The sequence below is a fragment of the Bos indicus x Bos taurus genome, chromosome 7 (genome assembly GCF_003369695.1).
Source record: "Bos indicus x Bos taurus breed Angus x Brahman F1 hybrid chromosome 7, Bos_hybrid_MaternalHap_v2.0, whole genome shotgun sequence".
NCBI classification, from domain to species: Eukaryota; Metazoa; Chordata; class Mammalia; order Artiodactyla; family Bovidae; genus Bos; species Bos indicus x Bos taurus.
Genome location: NC_040082.1, coordinates 95274107 through 95296130, shown reverse-complemented (window position 1 = coordinate 95296130; position 22024 = coordinate 95274107). Strand labels below are relative to the sequence as shown.

The following is a 22024-nucleotide window of genomic DNA, read 5'->3' as shown; positions in this document are numbered from 1 at the left end:
GTTGGCCAGGATGGGTGGGCTTGAGTCACAGGAGAGCTGGGGCGCCTCTGCTTTGGGAAAACGACTCATTTTGGTTGTTGTCTTTCCTGAAACCTCAGCAAATGCTCACAAATGCATTCACCATCCCACTTTCCCACTGCCCAGAAAAAACTGCTTCTCAGTCCCATTGTAGACCCTTCTTTTTCTCTGCCCAAGTGAACACATGTATATTTCTCTTTTTTTTTTAAGATTTTATTTTTTGGCCGTGCTGGGTCTTCACTGCTGCATGTGGGCTTTCTCTGATTGTAGTGACAGGTGGGGGCTGCTCTTCGTTGCAGTGCGCAGGCTTCCCATTGCAGTGGTGTTTCTTGTTCTGGAGCACAGGCTCCGGGGTGCACAGGCTTCAGTAGTTGTGTGGCGTGGGCTTAGTTGCTCCGTGGCATGTGGGATCTTCCTGGAGGGGGTCTAACCCGTGTCACCTGCATTGGCAGGTGGATTCTTAACCACTGGACCGCAAGGGAAGGCCCAGCTTTTTCTTCTGATGTGTGTACATTCCTTTTTCATTTATATGGTGAACAACTACTCATTTGGGGAACAAAAAGAAGTGTCCAGGAGAATAAAACTGAAATCACCCATCATTCAGCTTCTCCCCATAGTTACTACTCTGGCTCTCCTTCCTAAGAGTGCCTGAGGATTTGTAATTTTTCTTTTTTTAGATTTTTTTTTTTTTGGACAGGGACCATTTTTTAAGGCTTTAACGGAATTTGTTACAATATTTCTCCTTCCTCTTCTTTTTTTTTTCTGTTTTGGAATTTTGGCCGTGAGGCATGTGGAATCTTAGCTCCCTGACCAGGGATCAAACCTACATCCCCTGTGTTGGAAGGTAGAATCTTAACCACTGGACGCTGGGGAAGCCCCTGTACCTTTTAATGTTCAGTACTTGCTGTCAAGCATTTTCTCACGTGGAGAGAAAAACATGAGGTGTTCCCCCAGACCAGCCTCGTTGCTCATCACACACAGCTAACCCTCACTATCCCGAATAAACTCTCCTGTTGTTCTCCCCTTCCTGGGGGATTATGAAGCAAATCCAGGCGCCCTGTCATTTGACACACAAACACCTACGTTTCTGTTCCAGCGACTCCCTGCCTCCAGCCACTCGATCTGTGCGCCTCACTCGGAATCTGGCCAATTATAGGTCCTTGCAAACAAGTAATTAGATCTAGACAGAGGCTGATCAGTCTTGTGTTTATTGGAATTCCAGATTTTTAAAAAATTTTAATTTATTTATTCTGTTTTACTTATTTTGGGCTATGCTGGGTCTTCCTTGCTGCACGGGCTTTTCTCTAGTTGAGGTGAGCGGGCCTACGCTCCAGTTGGGATGCTTGGCCTTCTCATTGCTTCTCAGTGGCTTCTCTTGTTACGGAGCACAGGCTGTAGGCGCGCGGGCTTTGGTAGTCGTGGCCTAGTGGCCCCGAGGCATGTGGAATCCTCCCGGACCAGGGATTGAACCCGTGTCCCCTACTTTTAAGGTGGATTCTTAACCACTAGACCACCAAGGGAAGTCCCTGGACCCTTCTTTTTTAAGTTAACAAAAGGAACCACAAAACAAGCCAGACACCATCTCTGCCCCTTGCTCTTTGCCCTTCACACTGATTTGGGTTCACACCTTGCTGCCACTGATTCTCCATGTGACCATGTGGGCAAAGGGCCCCTCCTTGGCCTACCTCGCTTCCCTCATCTGTAAGGTGGACTTGATAGCTCCAGAGAGGACGAGAAACCGTCAGGTCTGCACACGACTTGGCAGGATAGTTGGCTGGGGCTGCGGCCCTCCTCTCCAAAGAAACATCGGTCCTCGCTAAGAGAAGGGGGTACAGATGTGTGTGTTTATCACTTCTGACCTGTCGCCACCTAGGCCCAGGTCACCTTTCCAGCTTTCATTATGTGGACAACGATACGCACGTCTGCTGACCGAGCGCCTCCCACGTGTTGGCCACCAGGCTAAGTTTCCCGCTTCCCCCGACGCCCATTCGTGCACCCGTGCAGTGGGGTGCCTCGTGTCCACACCTGGGGCTGCTGGCTGTTTGAATCCCCCTTCCCTCATCCTCTTCCAACTCCTTTATGTCCAAATATTGTAGATTCTCTTTTCAAAGTAGTTTTCTCATGCTAATGGTTTTTTGTGTTTAAAAAAAATTGCCGAATGGTACCTTAAACTGTCGTTTCAGAAGCTGGCTCCCAACCCCCTCCTGTATAAGCCCCACTTCTCTTACACTTACAATTAACTGTTGCTTATGTTCTGTTCAGACAGTTTTAACACAAATACAGTAGTTTTGAAAAACCACCCATTCAAGTACTTGCAGTTATGTTTTCTGTGGAAATCTATGAATCCCTAGGGAGTTCATTTTGGTGGCCACCAGACTTTGTTTCTTTGCCAACCGTTGTTGTTGTTGTTGTTCACTCACTAAGTTGTGTTTGACTCTTTGTGACCCCATGGACTGTAGCACACCAGGCTCCCCTGTTCTCCACTGTTTCCCAGAGCTTGCTCAGATTCACGTCCGTCGAGTTGGTGATGCCATCCAGCCATCTCATCCTCTGTCACCCCGTTCTCCTCCTGCCCTCAGTCTTTCCCAGCATCAGGGTCTTTTCCAGTGAGTCGGCTCCTCGCATCAGGTAGCCAAAGTATTGGAGCTTGAGCTTCAGCATTAGTCCTTCTAATGAATATTCAGGATTGATTTCCTTTAGGATGGACTGTTTGATCTCCTTGTGGATCTTAGTTCCCTGACCAGGAGTCGAATCTGTGCCCTCTACATTGGAAGCGCAGGGTCTTAACCACTGGACTGCCAGGAAAGTCCCCAAATACAATCGCTTTAGAATAGGTATTAATATCTGGCACGATTAGCTTTTCCCATTGGCCTACTGTTTTCTGTCTTTAAAGCTCAGATTATGGATTTCATCTCCCTAGCTGTTCTCTCTCTAGTCCCTCTCACCAGGCTGAATGTAATCTCTCCTTCCTCCGAACACTTAGGGTGCTCTGTGTTTGCATTCTCAGTGTTACCTCTGAGTAACTCATAAGGCTTGTCACCTCATCTGGGAGGGACTTGTAGGGCAGGATCCATGTCTACACCTGCATATTGCCCAGCCACATGGCTGGTCTGTAGTGGGCGTCTGGGTTCCTAGGCTTGCCTGGCACTGCCATGACCTGACCCTCTCTCTCCATAGGCTACATTGGAGTGGTCAACCGCAGCCAGAAGGATATTGAGGGCAAGAAGGACATCCGCACAGCACTGGCGGCCGAGAGGAAGTTTTTCCTCTCCCACCCAGCCTACCGGCACATAGCTGACCGCATGGGCACCCCGCACCTGCAGAAGACTCTGAATCAGGTACGGTGAGGATTTTGTGCAGTTGCTGAGGCTGTGCACTGCAAGCCGCTGCGTTCCACAGTGGTGCTGGCGTTAGTCTAGAGCAGCGCTCATTTTAGCAGAGTTGAGTTCAGTGAACATTTAAATCAGTGCCTGGAGAAAAGTCAGTGTTGGTGTTATTACTACCATCACTACTCTTGTTACCATTATTTTTTAAAATTTTTATTGAAGTATAGTTGATTTACAATGTTGTGTTGATTTCTTCTGTACAGCAAAGCAACTCAGTTATACATACATATATTCTTTTTTTTTTTTAAGTAGCTTATTTATTTGATGTATTTTTGGCTGCACTGGGTCCCTGTTGCTGCGTGGGCTTTTCTCTTGCGGTGCTGAGCAGGGGTCTGCTCTGGTTGTGGTGAGCAGGCTTCTCATTGCAGTGGGTCCTCTTGTTGCGGACCACAGGCTCTAGAGCACTGAGCCCGTGGTTCTGGCTGATGGGCTCAGCTGCTCTGCAACATGTGGTATCTTCCCAGACCGGGGATTGAACCTCTGTCTCCTGCATTGGCAGGCGGATTCAAAAGGATACAGTGAAGCGCCGTGTCCCTCTACCTCTCACCCACCACTGTTAACACTGCCTGAGTTTCTCTCTGTCCATGAATGCAGAAAGGACTTCTGAGAAGCACATTTCCCCCTTTATCCATAGTCATGGATGCCCTCCATTTCCTTTTCTTTTTTTTAACTCAACAGTATCTCCTGGAGCTCTGTCCCTATAGAAGCCTTCTTCACTCTTCTTTGTGGCCCTGTAGAAGCCCCTGAACACATGGGCCCTCGTCTGTTTAGACAGGCTCTTTTTGCAGAGCCACGTGGCTGGTTTCTGAGGCTCCCAGTCAATAAAGGGCTGATATTTACACTTGATCTTAGCCAAAAGGCGAGAAGTGATTGGGCTGCTGTTTAATGGCATTGTTTTGCGTGTGTGCCAGGTTCTCTGAGAGTAAGATCCCCAGTGTGGGGTTATATAGCTGCGGAGTAGCAGGCAGTGTGGTCCTCCGTGGCCTTGGGGTTATGAGTTATCCCCCCTCGGTGCTTTACGGTAGCACCTTGGGCCACAGGGTAACAATGTAAATGTTCTTCCTGCCTGCAGTGGGACACAGTACCAGTCGGGGAGCTGGGCCCTATCCTGGGGGAAAGGCATATTTCTCTCTCTTTTTTTTTTTTGGCCACACCACATGGCATGTGGGATCTTAGTTACCTGACCTAGGATCGAACCTGTGCCCTTGCAGTGGAAGCACAGAATCTTAACCTCTGGACCACCGGGAAAGTGCCAGGGGAAGGCATATTTCTGACTGGGGGCACTGACTCAGGACAAATCCCCAGATAAAGGCTAGGAACACTTCAAGTGTTAAGAAGCGATGAGGGCTGTCAGAGGGCGGAAAGGCAGAGCATAGCTCTCAGGAGAACAAACAGGGAAGTGAGTGTCCAGTGGGAGGGGCCCTGCAGGAAAGGAAGCGGGGGTCTGCCTGGGCAGGGGGCGGCGGGAGGGGAAGGGAAGTAAAACTGCCTGCAGGTGCCTGGGGCCTCCTCTGAGAGCCCAGCTGGCCTCCTGGGAGCCTGGGCCCACATCCCGGTGCTTCCCAGAATGGGGTCCCCCTGCCCCTATCGCCCCATGAGCTAAACAGGGTCATGCCCCAGAAAGGCGACAGGGACCAGAGTGGACTGCCACCCTTGGGGACCTGCAGCTCGCCCAGGAAGGGGCCCCCGGTCACAGAGGGTTTTGGGGTGACCGTCAGATTCAGGCCTCGGTGCGTGAGGCTCCTGCACACCTTTCTCCTACCTTAATAGTTTGTCATTTCTTTTGTCTCGTAGGACAAAATGCACCAGTGCATTTCCATTTGGGTGGTTTGAGTTGATTTTATGCCTTTTATTTTTTTCATTGCTTCTCTCTTTCTCTTTTGAAAGAGTATTTTTAAAAACAGTCCGGATACAGTGAATGTTCCACTTCCTCCCATGCCGTGACAGGCCCCCTCACTACCACCCTCAGACGGCCCGTGTCGCCACTTCCTGGGCTTCTTTCTCAAGACCATAAACACTGGAGGGGCCAATGTGCCTGGACTGCTGGCCTCCCTCTTGCCTGCTCATCCCACGTGCACCACCTCCTCTCTTTTCCTGTTCTATCCTTTCCATCTTCCTTGTTGCCACCTGAACAGTTAATGTATTTACCCGCTGCTCCGTACCTGACTTGTTTCTGTTTTGGCCATGCCATTTGGCATGCCGGATTTTGGTTCCCTGATCAGGGATGGAAGCCACGCCCATTGCAGTGGAAGCCAGGAGTTCTAACCACTGGACCATCAGGGAAGTCTCTATCTAGGTTTTTCTTGAACAGCTGATCCCAAGGCTCAATACCTAATCTTTTCTGCACGACTGCCTCCTTTTAAAGTTTGTGAATAATGAACGAGTCCCCGTGGTTAAAAACCAAATAATAGAGGGGGGTCTGCGGGCAGGGTCCTCATGACCCTCATGAACCATCCTGCACTCTGTGCAGATGAAAATGTACTCTCAGTTCTCCCCATCTTCTCAGAAGGGATCACATCCTACATGTGTCCTGTGCCTTTTTCGGTGAACTGTTTCTGTCCTAGTTTGTAGGGCCCATTCCTGTGGTCTGTCCATACACCATGGCCTGTCAGTCCTCCCGTGCCTGGGTCCTGCAGTGGCTTTGTAGCCTTTAAAACTTTATTTATTTATTTATTTGGCTGCATCAGATCTTAATTGTGGCACATAGGCTTTGTTGCCCCACGACCTGTGGAATCTTAGTTCCCTGACCAGGGATCAAACCCCCGACCCCTGCAGTGGAAGGTAGATTTTTAACCACTGGACCACCAGGGAAGTCCTTCCTAGGCTTTGTTTTGTTCTCCAGTGAGTGACACTGGCTGTTCACGGCCAGCACTTGGGTCCTGCTCTCTTGATCCATGGTGTGCACGGCCCAGTTAATCTGTCCTCTCCCAGGTCCCCGTGGGCTGTCTGCAGCCTTGCACTGCTGTGGACCAGGCTGTGTCACCTTCCCTGCTGCTCAGGGTTTCCATTGGTCCTTTGAGGCTGGGGATGGAGCAGGTCTGCCCCTTCTCAGCATCCTGCCTATGTTGACCTCTGACCTCTCTCCCACAGCAACTGACCAACCACATCCGGGAATCACTGCCGGCCCTGCGCAGCAAGCTGCAGAGCCAGCTGCTATCCCTGGAGAAGGAGGTGGAGGAGTACAAGAACTTCCGGCCCGATGACCCCACACGCAAGACCAAAGCTCTCCTGCAGTACGTGCCCCTCCCCCAGCCTGGCACTCCCCAAGCCTGGCACTCCCCCAGGAGGCTCAAGGGCCTCCTCCCAGCCACAGGCTCCCACCCATCTATCTGTTCAGCAAACCCTTCACCAGAGCCTCCTGTGTGCTGGGCCCTGTCCTGAGCACCAGGGTTGCTCCAGTGTGTGGGGCAGACACCCCACGTGCTCAGAAAGGGGAGGGGAGAGGGATGAAACAAGGTAAGTAAATAAGAACATGTGAATAATCTGTGAAATGGCAAAATGTCAAAGTGGGGAAGGGGCTGGAGAGTGCCAGGGTATGCTTGGGGTGCTGTTTAAAATCAAGTGGTCAGTGAAGAGTCAGGCAGAGACCTGAAGAGGTGAGGAAGGGGCTGTGCAGTCCTGGGGGTGGGGGGCTGGCCAGTGCAAAGGCCCTGGGCAGGATTGCATCCAGCGTGTTGGAGAAGGCCCATGTGGCTGGAGCGGAGTGAGTGAGGGGAGAGTAGGAAGAAAGGAGGCCCAGGACGGGACAGGGTAGGGCCTGCAGGGCCTCGTAGACCACGGGGAGGACTTAGTTTTTGCTCTGAGTATGGTGGGAGCCTGGAGTGTCTGAGCTCTGGTAGGACCTGGCCTGACTCAGGTGTTCACGGGCGCCCCCTGGAGGCTGCAGGGAGAACAGACATGGGGGGAGGGCACCCTGCCTTGTGCCAGCTACTCCTGCTTCTTCAGTTCAGTTCAGTTCAGTTCAGTCATTCAGTCGTGTCGGACTCTTTGCGACCCTGTGGACTGCAGCACGCCAGGCCTCCCTGTCCATCACCAACTCCTGGAGTCTACTCGAACTCAATGTCCATTGAGTTGGTGATGCCATCCAACCATCTCATCCTCTGTCATCCCCTTCTCCTCCTGCCCTCAATCTTTCCCAGCATCAGGGTCTTTTCAAACAAGTCAGCTCTTTGCATGAGGTGGCCAAAGTATTGGAGTTTCAGCTTCAGCATCAGTCCTTCCAATGAACACTCAGGACTGATCTCCTTTAGGATGGACTGGTTGGCTCTCCTTGCAGTCAAGGGACTCTTCAAGAGGCTTCTCCACCATCACAGTTCCAAGAGCATCAGTTCTTCGGCACTCAGCTTTCTCTATAGTCCAACTCTCACATCCATACATGACTACTGGAAAAACCATAGCTTTGACTAGACGGACCTTTGTTGGCAAAGTAGTGTCTCTGCTTTTTAATATGCTGTCTTGGCTTGTCATAACTTTCCTTCCAAGGAGTAAGCGTCTTTTAATTTCATGGCTGCAGTCACCATCTGCAGTGACTTTGGAGCCCAAAAAAATAAAATCACCCACTGTTTTCACTGTTTCCCCATGTATTTGCCATGAAGTGATGGGACCGGATGACATGATCTTAGTTTTCTGAATATTGAGCTTTAAGCCAACTTTTTCACTCTCCACTTTCACTTTCATTGAGAGGCTTTTTAGTTCTTCACTTTCTGCCATAAAGGTGGTGCCATCTGCATATCTGAGATTATTGATATTTCTCCTGGCAATCTTGATTCCAGCTTGTGCTTCATCCAGTCCAGCATTTCTCAGGATGTACTCTGCATATAAGTTAAATAAGCAGGGTGACAATGTACAGCCTTAACGTATTCCTAGGACAGTGCAGAGGACTGGGGGAAAACAGTTAGAAATGTTAAAGACAACCATAACACTAATAAATATCTTAGTTCCTTACCACTCACTTCATCACAGCCCTAATCAGCAATACTCTTGAGACACTTTTTAAGGGCTGGGCTGCATTCTAAAGGGCCAGGTGGTTTTACCACATTTTATGAATTACGTGTGCACTAAAAAATCTTCACTTCTCTGAAAGCAAATTTCAGGTGGATTACTATTCATTGGCAGCATGTTTCTTTTTTTGTCGGGTGTCCAGGCTAATAGTACATTTTGAGATTGATGCCTTTTCTGAGTTGATGAAATCTTGAAACTCCTTAAATACCCTTACAGTGACCCTACATGGAGGTACTGTTAGAATCAGCCCACTTTGGAGATGGAGATACTGAGGCTTAGAGGGCAAACCCACCTGTCCAAGGCCTCATAGCCCATCAGTGGTGGAGTCTGCAACTCCAGACTGGGAGGTGGTAGGAACTGGAGGAAGCCACCCGAATGGTGTGGAGGTGCTCCATTTATATATCACAGTTCTGCTGGATTAGGCCAAACCTCAGGGCAGAGGTTGCTGAACTGTGATCTCCCCTCTCCCACACCTCACTCTTGCAAAAGGGAGTGATAACTGCCCCTCGTGTCCCCAGTTCAATGAGTGAATGATCATAGTAGGCCTATGGAGGGGGCCTGGCATGTAGCAAGTGCTTGCCCTCGACAGTGCCTGGATTTTGTCTGTTTTTTTGACCCACACATACATTTTGTCCCCAAAAAAATAAAAGGAGGAAAGTAAGCCATGGCTTGACTTGGGATGTAGTTCCAGAGCCGTGTCAGTGCCTCTGCTTTGACGCTCAGGTTTTCTCTTTGCTCACAGGATGGTCCAGCAGTTTGGGGTGGACTTTGAGAAGAGGATTGAGGGCTCTGGAGACCAGGTGGACACACTGGAGCTCTCTGGGGGCGCCCGGATCAATCGCATCTTCCACGAGCGATTTCCCTTCGAGCTGGTGAAGGTAGCGCTACGCGGGCTGGGCCCTCTGCTCAACCTTGACCAACCTGCTCAGTTGACCTTGAACCTGGCTTCCTCCCAGGCCGCGAGGTCTTGAGCTCCCACCTGCAGACCCCATGGGCCTCCTTCTCTGAGCTTAGTGATTTCCAGCAGAGTCATATGAAAAGCTCCAACATTTTCCTTTGAATACATGCTCTTTGCAAAATACATAGAACATACAGGTAAATTCACCTGGGAAAATGTCCCCGTTGAAAGGGAAAAAGACTATGGAGCCAGCCTGGGCACCATAACATAACAGTTGTTATAAATAACATCCTTCATATGAAATCATACACACACATTGAGATGGGTGTCTTTGCAGAGACAGATGTGCAAGGATATTCATAAAATGTCAGCTCTGGGTGCTGGAATTAAGAGATTTTTCTTTTTGTTTTAATTGCTGGAAGTTGTACAGGTTTTATAGTGAGCACATACCATCTTTGTAAAAACCACTCACGTTCTTTGCAGAAGAAGAACAAAAGCTGAAAGGAGAAAAGAACAAATTATGCTTCTTTATATGCTTTTTTCACATAATTGCCATCATTCCAAATTAGTGTATACAGTTCATGCCCCGTCAATGGCAAAACACTATCTTCTTTTTTAACCAGTCTCCCATTTGGGGGTATTTAGGTGCATTGCACATTTTTTTAACACTTATAGATTGTTTTGGGAATGTAGCTAATTGTTGATTCATTGCTCAAGATAAATTCCCAGAGCACTTAAAACTAATTGGTGGTAGTAGAAGTATGTTTTTAAAGGTTTTTAATTTGTCCTGCCACATAGCCCAGAAGAATGTGTGTATAAGTCGATTTTTCTTCGAACAGAGCAAGAGTGTTAGTTTCAGAGCATCCTTGCTTAAACTGAGTTTTAACGTTTTTAAACATTTTTGACCAATCAAATATCCTACGGTGTGACTACAAATGGTGCACAGGAGGTAACATTCCCCAGATACAGACCTGAATTGGCGGGGGTTCCCCCAGGTACCTCCTTGCATGTGTTTGGTTTGTCTTTTCTCAGATGGAGTTTGATGAGAAAGACTTAAGACGGGAGATCAGCTACGCCATTAAAAATATCCACGGAGTCAGGCAAGTTCCACGGGGAGAGGCGCCATGTTCCCTCCATCTCCATGGTGCCACCCTAGAGCCAGTCAGTCCCCCTGAACCTCTGGGTACCCCAAATGTGAGGACTGAAGCGGGGGAGGGGGTTGCAGTAGCTGTAAGTCTCTCCCTCTGGGTCTCCAAGGGAACTCGAGGTGGATGTGCTTAGTTCTGTTTGTCTTTTGAAGGCCCCGGGGCTGCCTGCTGCCCAGGGTTCAGCATTGGTTCAAGGGCCCAGTCACCAGCCAAGGCAGAAAGCTCACTGCACGTTTGCCCGGGGGGCGGTGGGGATGCGGACGGAGTCAGAGCTGTGGCGCTGGGTCATAGGAACCCAGCATTTATTTGTCCCTGTCACGGGGGCCCTCTGAACCTCCTGGGTCCCCACCATTTTGCAATAAAAGTCACAGCTCCCTTGGTCCAGTCTCGCATGGCCATGGGGTCCTCAGATCGCCCTGGGTGGGGGGTTCCAGGTAGCAGATGCAGGCATCTGACCCCCTGACCTGCCATGACCTTGGCTGTCCCGGGAACCTGGCCCATGCCTGTGAGATTGCTGACCATGCTTTGTTTCTCTCCGACTTATCTCCCCTGCCCCTGGGTTCGGATGCTTTTAGGACCGGGCTCTTCACCCCGGACTTGGCATTCGAGGCCATTGTGAAAAAGCAGGTCGTCAAGCTGAAAGAGCCCTGTCTGAAATGTGTCGACCTGGTTATCCAGGAGCTAATCAATACAGTTAGGCAGTGTACCAGTAAGGTATTGGACCCTTGGCAGGGTGACTCCTGGCCTTGTGGAAACGGGGCTATGGGTGCTTGGTATCAGGCTCCCAGTGCTGCTCAGCCTTTGCCCCGCTGGTCTCCCCAACCCCCCACCCCCTTACCAGATTGCCTCAGTTTCCAAGAATGTGGCCTCTTCCCAGAGGCTGGGGCGGGAGTGTTTTGGCCTGGGTGCAGCCCGGGGAGGCCAGGCCTCCAGTCTCCACAGACTGGTGGGCAGGGCTCCCTGGGACCCTGATACCAAGCTTAGCATGTGTCTGATGGGGGTTCCGTTGGGCTGTCGCTTTGCTGTCTTCTGGGGAGCAGAGAGGGACCTCGAGTCACCTGCTGGAGGCCAGGCTTCCTGAACCTCCCTGCCCCTCACTCCTTCTTGACAAGTGCCTGGTGCCCTCAGGCTTTCCTAGAGCCAGCCAAGAAAGGCCCGAACACCACCCACATAACGAGCGCCAAGGCTTGGGCTTGGTCCCTTATAGCTTCTACAGCTTCCCCACCCCTCCCCAGGAGCAGGGCTGTTCCCCCAGGTCTCCAGTCCTCAGATCCCCTAAGTCACCTGCACTTGTGTGCTAGTGTTCACGGGCCGCTGCCCCTACTCGAACAGGACACATCGGCGCCCCCACCGGCCTGGTTCCCTAGGCCGCACTCTTTGGCCAGACAGCTGAAGCGCTTCCTGGTGGGTGGTTTGTGCTTGCACGTCCACCATGGCCGAGGAGCTCTGGGTCGGCCTTCCATGGCAGGAGTTTCTGTTTGATTCTTCTGTTCTCAGTCTGGAAAAGCCCACATTTGCTTCCTAAGCTTCTTCGATTGAAACAGGGAGGGGAAAGAAACCCCAACGGTTCGGAGATGTTCACACATAAAAAATTCAAGGCCTCCACACCCTCTTAGCTGTTTGGATGTTGGCTCTGACCCGTACCACTTTTATATAATCAAACCCTGCCCACCCCTCGGACCCAGGACGCCTCCTGATCCGAAGCAGCTTCTGGGGCAAATGCGGGCACAGGCTCCTCCGTGCATGTCACTAACCAGCTGACTCTTGTTTCTTCTCTCTCTGTCTCCCGTCCTGCGTGTGTGGCCTGCACTGCCCCCGGGTGTCTTTCTACCTCGTCCCACCCTCCGCATGACCCAGGACGGGGCTCTTCACCCCCGACATGGCCTTTGAAGCCATTGTGAAAAAACAGATTGTAAAACTCAAAGAGCCGAGTTTGAAGTGTGTTGACCTCGTGGTCTCAGAACTGGCCACGGTCATTAAAAAGTGTGCCGAGAAGGTAACAGAAGGTTTTGTTTTTCTCACCTACGCATCTGTTCCCCATCTTCTCCTTCCCATCATTGAGTGTTCACCCAAGCAGCTAGGAAACTCTGCCTCGGCAGGAACCCTCTTCCAGCGGCTGCTTGGTGACATCTCGGCTTTGCCTCGGCTGACCCAAGGGGGTAGTCCAAGCACACGTGGGGTCCACCTTTGCAATTTGGGCCTCCAGCGGGCTGGAAGGCCTTCGATGTTGCCAGATGCGCTTACTCACCCGCAGCAGGGATCAGAGTCTTTGCCCAACGCTGGACTGCTTTGAGAAGGGGGGTTTTCAAACCAACACTGGGGCAGTAAAACACTTTGCTGGTGTGCTGATGTGCATATTCTTATATCACCAGCATTGAAGAAATTTTCAGAATTCCTTGGTGGCGCAGTGGTTAGGACTGAGATTCTACTGCAGGGGACTCATGTTTGATTCCTGATTGGGAAACTAAAATCCTATAAGCTATGTGGTGTGACCAAAAAAAAAAATTTGTTTTCCTCCAACTCATGGACTTTGCGCAAACTGTGAAAGGTGGGCTTCTGTGCATTGGTTTGGTTGCCACTGCAAAGGCCAGGGCAGTGGGGGTGTCGGAGGACTGGATCCTTAAGGCAAGATGCTTGGGCATGGTTTTCTGCCGAGGGAGTGCCTCTGAGGTAGATGGCCCAGATGCTGCCCCTCGCCCTGGTGACCCAGGGGCTTTGATTCCACTGTGTCCTTGCTCTCACCCAGCACTCCGAGGCAGGTGGATGGCTGTCACTCGCTTTCTCTGCCACTTGCCACCTCAGAACCGCATTCTCTGAAAAGCATCTCTGCGTGTGCGTGGGCATCCACTCAGGCTCTCTGGCCCACCGTCCCCCCACCGCCCCTTCTTGTCTCATAGCTGCAGCAGCTCTGAGATAGGAGCAGGGTGGGGTCTCGGTGGGTCTGCCCCATGTCAGCCCCTCAGCCATGCTCTCCATTTGGCTCACATCATGTGCCCATCCCCCGCCCGCGAGGACCCCGCCAACGTCACCACTCTGCTTTCCCCCAGCTCAGCTCCTACCCGCGGTTGCGAGAGGAAACGGAACGCATCGTCACCACTTACATCCGGGAACGGGAGGGGAGGACCAAGGACCAGGTACTGGCTCTTGTGTGATATAGTTGTAACTTATGTGCAGCACATCTTGGTCGTGCAATTACCTGAGTTTTGACAAATGTGTACAACAAGGTGGTCCGCCCTGGTGACTCAGTGGTAAAGAACTCACCTGGCAGTGCAGGAGACATGGGTTTGATCCCTGGGTCGGGAAGATCCACTGGAGAAGGAAATGGCAACCCACTAGAGTATACTTGTCTGAGAAATCCCATGGGCAGAGGAGCCTGCCAGACTATGGGGCTGCAGAGTCAGACACAACTGATCAACTAAAAGCAACATAGAGCAAGGTCACCCCCACTTCCCTCCATGCCCAGAATGGCTCTGCCGCCGCCCCTGAATTCCCGTCGTTGAGCCCCGTGGTCAGTGCCTCCCCACGCCTCAGGCCCTGGCGACCACCCGGCTGCTGCTCCTCTGCTTGCCTTTTCCAGGATGCCATGTGCACAGGCTCCTGCTGGCGTAGCCTCTTGATTCCGTCTCCCCTCACCCGGCACCAGGCTCTCGAGATTCAGCCTTGGTGTTTGCAGTGCTGCCAGCATCTCCTTGGACAGCCATGGCAGGGGTGGACCACAGCCTGCTGGCCAGCGTTCACCCAGCGAAACACCTTTGGTGCTCTGTTTTCACGCTGTCTTGCGAAGACCATGCAAGCACACCTGAAGGGAGAGAGTAGGCCATGCCCACCACCACGGTCCAAGGCTCACCTGTCACCTGCTCAGCCCGGGCTGTCAGTCTGCCTTCACGTGGCCCAACGTCTGATCTGGGTCATTTCCCCCACCCGCCACCTCTTCCCAGTCTGCCTTTATCTCTTTCTCTCTCTCTTTTTTTTAGGATTTGCCACATTTTAAAAAATTGAACTGTCATTGATTTACAACATTCTGTCAATCTCTGCTGTACAGCAAAGTGACTCAGTTATACATATATATACATCATTTGGCTCCGATGGTTAAGAACCTGTCTGCAGTGCAGGAAACTTGGGTTCCATCCCTGGGTTGGGAAGATCCCCTGAAGTAGGAAGTGGCAACCCACTCCAGTATTCTTGTCTGGAGAATCCCATGGACAGAGGAGGCTGGCAGGGGCTACAGTCCATGGGGTCCCAAAGAGTCAGACACAAGTGAGTGTCCTAACACTTTCACTTTCATGCATTCTTTTATGTATATATGTTTATTCAAACACACACATATATTCTTTTCCATGATGGTTTATCCCAGGAGTTTCGCAGCTGTTTATTCAAACTGGAACCGAAATAAACCCACTTGTTCTATCTGGCTGTGGGAGCACCTTATTGAGAATGGTCCCTCTCCCCTTGACATTGGTGGAGAAGAAACTAGCTCATTTGTCCCCAAAATCCGTGTGCCTGGCCTGCTCTATCCCTGAGGGTTCAGAAGCACAGCAGAGTGACAGAAAGGGCTGGGACTGTTTGAGGGCTGGTACCTTATCTGAGATGACATCTGGCTGGCTGGTGTGTGTCTGTGTGTTTCATGTTAATGTCCTTACCTGACCTAATTACCATTGCTGTTTGTTTTTAATTTTAAAGAAGTGTAGTTGATTTACAATGTTGTGGTGATTTCTACCAAGCAGCAAAATGATTCAGTTATACATATAGGTCATTTTCCATATTCTTTCCCATGACAGTTTATCACAGGATTTTGACTATAGTTCCCTCCTTTGCTGTTTTAATGAGGCACTTAAGCCAAAACAGTGGAAGTGTTAGTTGCTCAGCCGTGTCTGACCCTTTGGGACCCCATGGGCTGCAGCCCACCAGGCTCCTCTGTCTGTGGAATTCTCCAGACAAGAATCCTGGAGTGGGTCGCCATTCCCTTCTCCGGCAGATCTTCCCAACCGGCGCTACTCTAAATGTGACGACATATTGTGACTCGTTTAAACCTTTGCCATGGGGCCTTACTGCCTTGCTCCACGCCTCAGAGGCCGCCCTTATGACCACCACAATGCTCTGTTGGCCCAGTCTTTCTCGAGTGGGAGGCCTTGGGGTCTGGAAGCATCCATACCCCCTTTTCCATGCCAATGGTCCCCAGGCTATGGGAAGGGGGTGGTTGCCCTGCCTGGAAATGGTGCGGTTCCAGCTCCCCCTGCTGGTGGGTGTGGGGATTGCTCTGACAGCAGCTCCTCTGGCTTGGCTCTGTACTCACAGCAACCTCCCTCAACTTTTCCCCCAGATTCTTCTTCTGATTGACATTGAGCAGTCCTACATCAACACCAACCATGAGGACTTCATTGGATTTGCCAAGTATGTATTTTTCAAGACATCAGCTGGTAGGGCGGCACCAGTGTCCCCCATCAGAGTCAGGCCCTGAGAGAGACAGTTGAACGGGATTCCCCCAGTGGGCCGAGGCCCGAGGGTCTCTGTCAGGGGTCCCTGGGTGAAGCGAGGGGCCACTGGAGAACATCTTAGGCTAACAGCAACCTGCAGTCTTGTCCCCAGTGCGCCTCTGGTGGGACACCCCTGTTGTTAGTTGAAGGAGGACAGGACAGCCCTACGACCAGACCCTTCAGAAAAGGGCAAGACTAACCAGTGTTCAGTGCTTCCCTTTCTGCAGGACTTCTCAGAGCCTTTTATCAACTCGCATGCAGCTTTCCCAGGCTCCCCCATACTCACTGGGTCCTTTCCCTTAGCATCTCAGGCTCAGGGCTCCAGAGGCTGCCCTTTAGGAAATGCTGCCAGGATTTGCATGGCTTCTGTTCACATGCTGTAGATTGAAAACCAGAACCTTCCAGGGCACCCAGACAAGGGCCCAGAGCAGGGAGCTCTGATTTCTGCAGAATGGAAGACAATGCTGGTGGCCTCTGGGCCCTTGCCTCAGCAAGCTTGTGTGTCACACAGGTTGTTCTGATGGCTCACAAAAGTCTTCTTTCCAGAGCCTAGTAGAATAACAGGTGGCTGGTAGCCAGCCTCCTGTATTTGTTTAGCAAATATTGCTGGTGTACTTTCTCTGTGCTAGGCCCTGTGCTACAACAGAGAACAAGCATAGACCAGGTCCCCACCCTTAATGGAAGGTCCTGTGGCAGAGATAGATGTGCACCCAGGCAGTTAAGATATGGTGTGGTCAGGCCAGGGTGGGAGCTGGGCATGGCCCATGGGAGTCCAGAGGGTAGCCTTGTGGCCTGGCCTTAGAGATACAGGGGGCTTCTTAGGGAGTCAGGCCCTGCAGAGCCCACACTTAGGCTAGCAGGCTGGGTAAGAGGGTCTTCCGTCCAGGTGTCTGCTGGGTAGGCATTTATCAGTGCACTCAGCTGTTGTCTTGTGGGCACGTGGTCGGTGAGTGGAGTGAATGAATGAATGAGTGGATGAGTGAACTGGGGGCATTATCAGAAGGTGGTCCCCTAGCTCATATGAGCTGAGGGTCTCCTGCTGCGCTGTCCCTGCTGGGGGAGAACTGGGGGCCCTGGCCGGGAGCTGCCCCTCAGGCTGGACTGAAAATGCCGGTCCCCCTCTTCGGGTTGCTGCTGTTCTCCTCACCTTGATGTCTCTGCTTCTCACACTTCATCCACAGTTCCTTCTCACAATCTCTCGTGTTTTTCCTTTGACCACTTCACTCTTTCCTCTGGATTCCTGGGCCTTCCCACTTCCCCCAGCTGTTACTATACTGAGCAGCTGGTGACCGGGTGGGTATTGCCTGCTGTGTGCCTTTTTCCTGGTGTGTGAACGGGGGCCGACCTGGCTGGGGGCGGGGCCCAGGGTGCCAGGCTCCTCCCGGCCCAGGCCCCAGCCCTGGGTGGGACGTCTCAAGGGCTCCCGGAATAGCCATGGAGCATTGTGTGAGGCCTTTGGACTAGGACATGGGCCTTGCCCTTTCAGAGTCCACAGGCCGGGAGCACGCTGTTAAGCTGGTTCTCATAGGAAGATGAGATGTGGAAAGGAGGGCAAGAGGAGGGGCTGTGGGAGAGGAGACCTTTCCAAAGAAGTCATGACAGCCAGGTGATGGGGATGGAGGGGGCCAGAGAGCAGTAAAGATAGGGAAGGATGCCTGAGAAGTGTAAGCACGGGGAGGCCAAGGCCTCATTGCCAGAGGGGCCTGCAGGCCAAGGGGAAGACTTTGGACTTTCCCTGTGACACTCCTGTGCATGCATGCGTGCATGCACACGCACTGAGGCAGTAGCAAATCTCTGATCGGGTGAAGGCAATTGAAAAAGGCAGCCAAGGAGGCTGCCAGGCATGGGTGAGACCCAGGAAGCCCTCAGAAAGTAGCATATCTGGGACCTCAGCATCACGCAGACACTGAATGGCTTAGTTTTGTGTCTTCAGACACCATTGATCAACCTTCCTGTGCTTAGAAGTTCTGGGGTGCTTTCTCAATGTCCTCTAAACACTTAAAATAGGGCCCAGAGAAAAAGTCATTATACTAGTAGTATATATATTGAGCCATAGTCTGATCTCCTAGGCTGGGCAGCTCTGCTGGAGCTGTTCAGGACCTGGTGCTGGGTCAGGGATAGGAGGAGAAAGCAGGAAGAAGCCTCAAGTTTGACCCCCAAACACTGAAAGTATTTTGAAGCCAGCATGGCTACCTCCCAGCCACCTGGGAATCCAGCCTCCCATAGCCCCTCTTGGAGGCTCCAGGACCCAGTGACTTTTAGAAATAGCTGGCACTCTCAAGAGTGGCTAAGATCAGGGCTGAGAAGTCATGGTTTAACTCGCTACATGTTCTTGTTCATTCCACAAGCCTGCACTCATTCCTTGGGCAGCCTTTTATATACAGGGGGTTTCTTTCTGCCTCTGCCCAGAGCTTGTCCATTGGCTTCCTTTAGGGAGAGAACCCTACCGGGGCCACAGGACCTTTTGCCCCTTGTCTCTCTCGCTCCTCATCCCTCTGGGCGTCCCGCCGCATAAACCCTCTCTGTTTTTTCGGTTTCAGCGCCCAGCAGAGGAGCACACAGCTGAATAAGAAGAGAGCCGTCCCCAACCAGGTAGCCTACCCTGCTGTGGCCTGCAGCTCCTCCCTTGAGGGCGGGAGGGCACTCAAGGACCACCAAGCCCAGTGATGGCGCCTGGCTCAGAGCCTGTCCCGCCAGAACCCCCCACCCCACCCCACTCCCAGCCTCTCATGTCCACTTAGGTTTTGACAATTTGGGAAATGGATCTTTGAGTGCAGCTCTGGCAGGGTCTGGGGCCAAACTGCTCACATGCAGAAGGCCCTATCTGCCATCCAAGGCCATGGCTAGAACTTGACACTAAGGAGAGAGGCCACCCCGTCCGCCTGATGTCTGTAGGAAAATTGGGTTCCTGCCCCAGCCCCAGAGACTCGGAGGCTGTGGAAGAGGGCCAGGAGTGGGCAGGGAGGCTGGTTGTGATCAGCAGTTTGGGAGCACCTGGGGGTGCTTTCAGCCTCATATCTGGGGAAACCCAGAACTGTTTGAGGGATTCTCTGCCTTGATGTCATACTCTAACCAGAGGCCTTGTGAAATAAAGGATAGCTTTATATATGCCAGTATTAAGTGGCCTCCCCTTTTTTTCCCCCTGCTTAAGAAAACACATCATCTTTGCAAAAATTTCTGCCAGTGTCCCCTGCCTTCTCCACACTGGGTGGGGGTGGGGGTCGGGGTGCTGCTGTTCATCACGCATGATGACAGAGCCCCCTGGAAAGAAGGGATGTAACCACTGCATGATTTTTTTTGCGCTTGCCGTAAGTAATTCATATGTTGTTGCTTTTTCGTTTCGGGAGATGATAATGAATTAAATATTAACACCATGAATATAATTAATAGCATGTAATTTTTTTTTCTTTTGCTGTTTTCTCTCCCCTTGCTCTTCTCTCTCCTCGTTTTTGTGCTTTTCCTGCTTTTTCTCCATCCCCTCACGTCCCTTACGTCTCTTTTCTTCCGCCTGCTCTTCTTTGATTTACCCACAACCCTAACTTTGCATTTTCAAAGGGGGAGATCTTGGTAAGTACTCACTTAGTGTGGTAGCAAACGTTAGAGAACTTGGTGGTGGTGGAGATGCTGCCATCCTATAATATTCCGCTCCCCTCCCCCGCCAAAAAAATAACAGAACCACTAAAAATCCAGCTAACCTAAAAAAAAAAAATCCCCTGCCATGGCCACTGCATGCCAGACTGTTGCCCTGGGCGTGAGCTGACTCACACAGACACTAACCTGCCCACTGCCTGCCTCCAGCACCCACCCCTCTAGCCCGTTCTGGACACATTTTCCTCATTTCCTGTAGGTCAGGGATGGCAAATACTCAGCTAACATCCCAGGCCTTCCTCCCATCACACCTCTGGCCAGGGAAAATTTTGTTCAAGCCCTGCTAGAGAGCTTGTCCTTGCCACTGCCACTGCTCTGTTTGCAGACAACACCCTGCAGAAATGTCCCCTGCCTGCACTCAAGGCAGACATTACTAACCGATCCAGCACTCTTTCCCTCCTGTCTCTCCCCCTAATGTGCCCCTGGCAGACATCACTAATCAATCCTGGCTTTTTTTTTTTTTTTTGCGAAGCATGTGACAGATATGATGAACTAGTTAAGGAATTTTTTCTTTCCCCATGTGATAGCTTTGCACATGACACCCCTCCCATCCCCATGACAGACATGGCTAATTGGTTGGGGGACTCTCTCCTGGATGCTGCCAATCTCTTCCCGCCTCCATAGCAGATATGATGACTGATTAGGCTGTTCCTCTTGCCCCGTCTCTTTGCTGATGGTAGACATCACTAATTGATCCTAGTATCCTTTCCCCCTGTGCCCAGAGTGCCACCCATGGATTGGTGAATAGTATTTGCCATCCCTGTTTTAGGTATCACCTCCTGTCTGTGTGTGGCCCAGCCCAGACCAGCAGTGAGCAAGCACTGCTCACATCTGAGAGCTGAGCTCTTTTCAAGGTGCCCGCCCTTTGGGGAGCTCTCCACCCTGGAGATCATGGCTTGGGCCAATGGCCCTCACTGAGCCTTCCTTTTCCCGGCTACTCTCCCACCACACTAAGCAGGCCTACAGCCGCCCTGCTGGTGATCCCAGGGCCTTTCAAGTAGCTGAGCTGACCCTGTACCAGGGTCTGGAAGATCCAGAAAGACCCCAAAGCTTGGCATGGTTGGCACGGCCACAGGAGGAATGGATCATCCTTAGACCCTTGGTTCCTGCTTTCCCTGTGTGTCACAACCCCGCCTCCCCAGTCCCCTTTGAACTTGAATGATTTCCTTCCTCCAGACAGACCAGGGCTATGTTTCTCTCCACACCCACACCCTGAGGTTTAGTCATTCTTTTCCCACTAGATTCCACACCCCCAGCCATGAAGCCCAGCTCTGCCCTGTGCATGGCTGTGGCACCTGGATCTCCCAGCCACAATTCTCATCCCTGCCCAGACCTCTCACCCGGGAGGAGATGGGCTCTGCTGCCCCGCTTGCCTGCTGCCCATGCCACCCCTGGCAGCCTTTCCTTCTGCCCCCAGCATGCCTGTGCCCTGGAGCATGGGAAGCCTGCCTGCCTCTCTGTGTCCCCAGCTGACCCTAGTCCTGCCCCCCTCCTTTTCCTGAGCCCAGTCCCTTCAGCACAAATTGCTTGGATGAGAAGGCCTGATTGCCCCTTCTTGCTCTAGACTCAGCACCTATGTCTGCCACCAGCAGCTTGCTCCTCCCCAGGGGGGAGATTTTTGTCTCCGAGTCCTCTTGGGCTCCTGCACAAGCAGTTCTCAGGGTGGCTCAAGGGCAAAGGGACTTGGGGGCGCAGTGCTTCTCCAGACCCCGAGGCTCAGATATGCCATTCCCAACATGGCCACAGCCCTTGCCACATGCCCCAGAGCCAGTCAGGGGCCCCATCTGCCGGCTCTGACCTCAGCTGACCGAGGGTGGAGGCAGGCAAGCCAGGCCACAGAGGGGGAGGGGGAGGGGGAGGGGCCCATCTGCCCTTGTGGGGACAAGGCTGGGCCTGGGAGTGCAAGGGCCTCGCCAGGTGAGGGTATCTCCTCTGGGGATCACCCAGCAAGCATGGCCTCTGCCCCTGTCTCCTCCCCACCTATCAGTCAATGGGTGAAGTTTAGAAGCACCCCCTCTGGGCCTGGGCTAAGACAAGACAGGCCTTACACTCCCCCTGGGGAGAGAGGGTTGTCGTGGACAGACGCCTACGCAGCTCCGGAGCTGGGCGTGGTTGCCAGGTGCAGGGGTTCCTTCCTGGGTCCTATATGGGATGGCCTTGGGCCTGAGTCTGGAGACCTGCTGTCCCACTTTGTCTGGGACTGAGGGCACCCCCGGGACTGTTAGTGCTCAGCCTAGGGGCCTCCTGGGCAAACCAGGGTGAGTCAGTCACCTTGTTTGGGCTGACAGTCTCTGCCTGCTCCCTGGCAGCCACAAGACTCCCAAGTGCTGACTCGTGATCCTAGGGAGAGAATAGTCTATATCCTGGGCCTTAGCAGGGGCTGCCAGGTGGTGTCTCATGGGTCACAGCCTAGGCAGGGACATCTCTGCGGTGCAGAGGTCCCTGCGTGCT

General features: G+C 52.1%; 1 protein-coding gene across 13 annotated transcripts in view; it reads left to right on the top strand.

The window, feature by feature from the left end:
* The window catches only part of DNM2 (dynamin 2), an 86488-nt gene that overhangs the window by 44984 nt on the left and 19480 nt on the right, over nucleotides 1-22024 (top strand). For 3 of the 13 annotated variants that reach the window (XM_027547717.1, XM_027547713.1, XM_027547711.1), the window contains exons 6-15: nucleotides 3196-3356; nucleotides 6495-6637; nucleotides 9148-9283; nucleotides 10336-10403; nucleotides 12309-12447; nucleotides 13499-13585; nucleotides 15772-15842; nucleotides 17189-17218; nucleotides 18466-18517; nucleotides 19481-19492. In XM_027547717.1, the coding sequence (XP_027403518.1) occupies nucleotides 3196-3356; nucleotides 6495-6637; nucleotides 9148-9283; nucleotides 10336-10403; nucleotides 12309-12447; nucleotides 13499-13585; nucleotides 15772-15842; nucleotides 17189-17218; nucleotides 18466-18517; nucleotides 19481-19492 (899 nt within the window). Of the gene's footprint in view, nucleotides 1-3195; nucleotides 3357-6494; nucleotides 6638-9147; nucleotides 9284-10335; nucleotides 10404-11026; nucleotides 11166-12308; nucleotides 12448-13498; nucleotides 13586-15771; nucleotides 15843-17188; nucleotides 17219-18465; nucleotides 18518-19480; nucleotides 19493-22024 lie in introns of all 13 variants that reach the window. The other 10 variants (XM_027547723.1, XM_027547718.1, XM_027547715.1 and 7 more) reach the window with 6 other exon arrangements.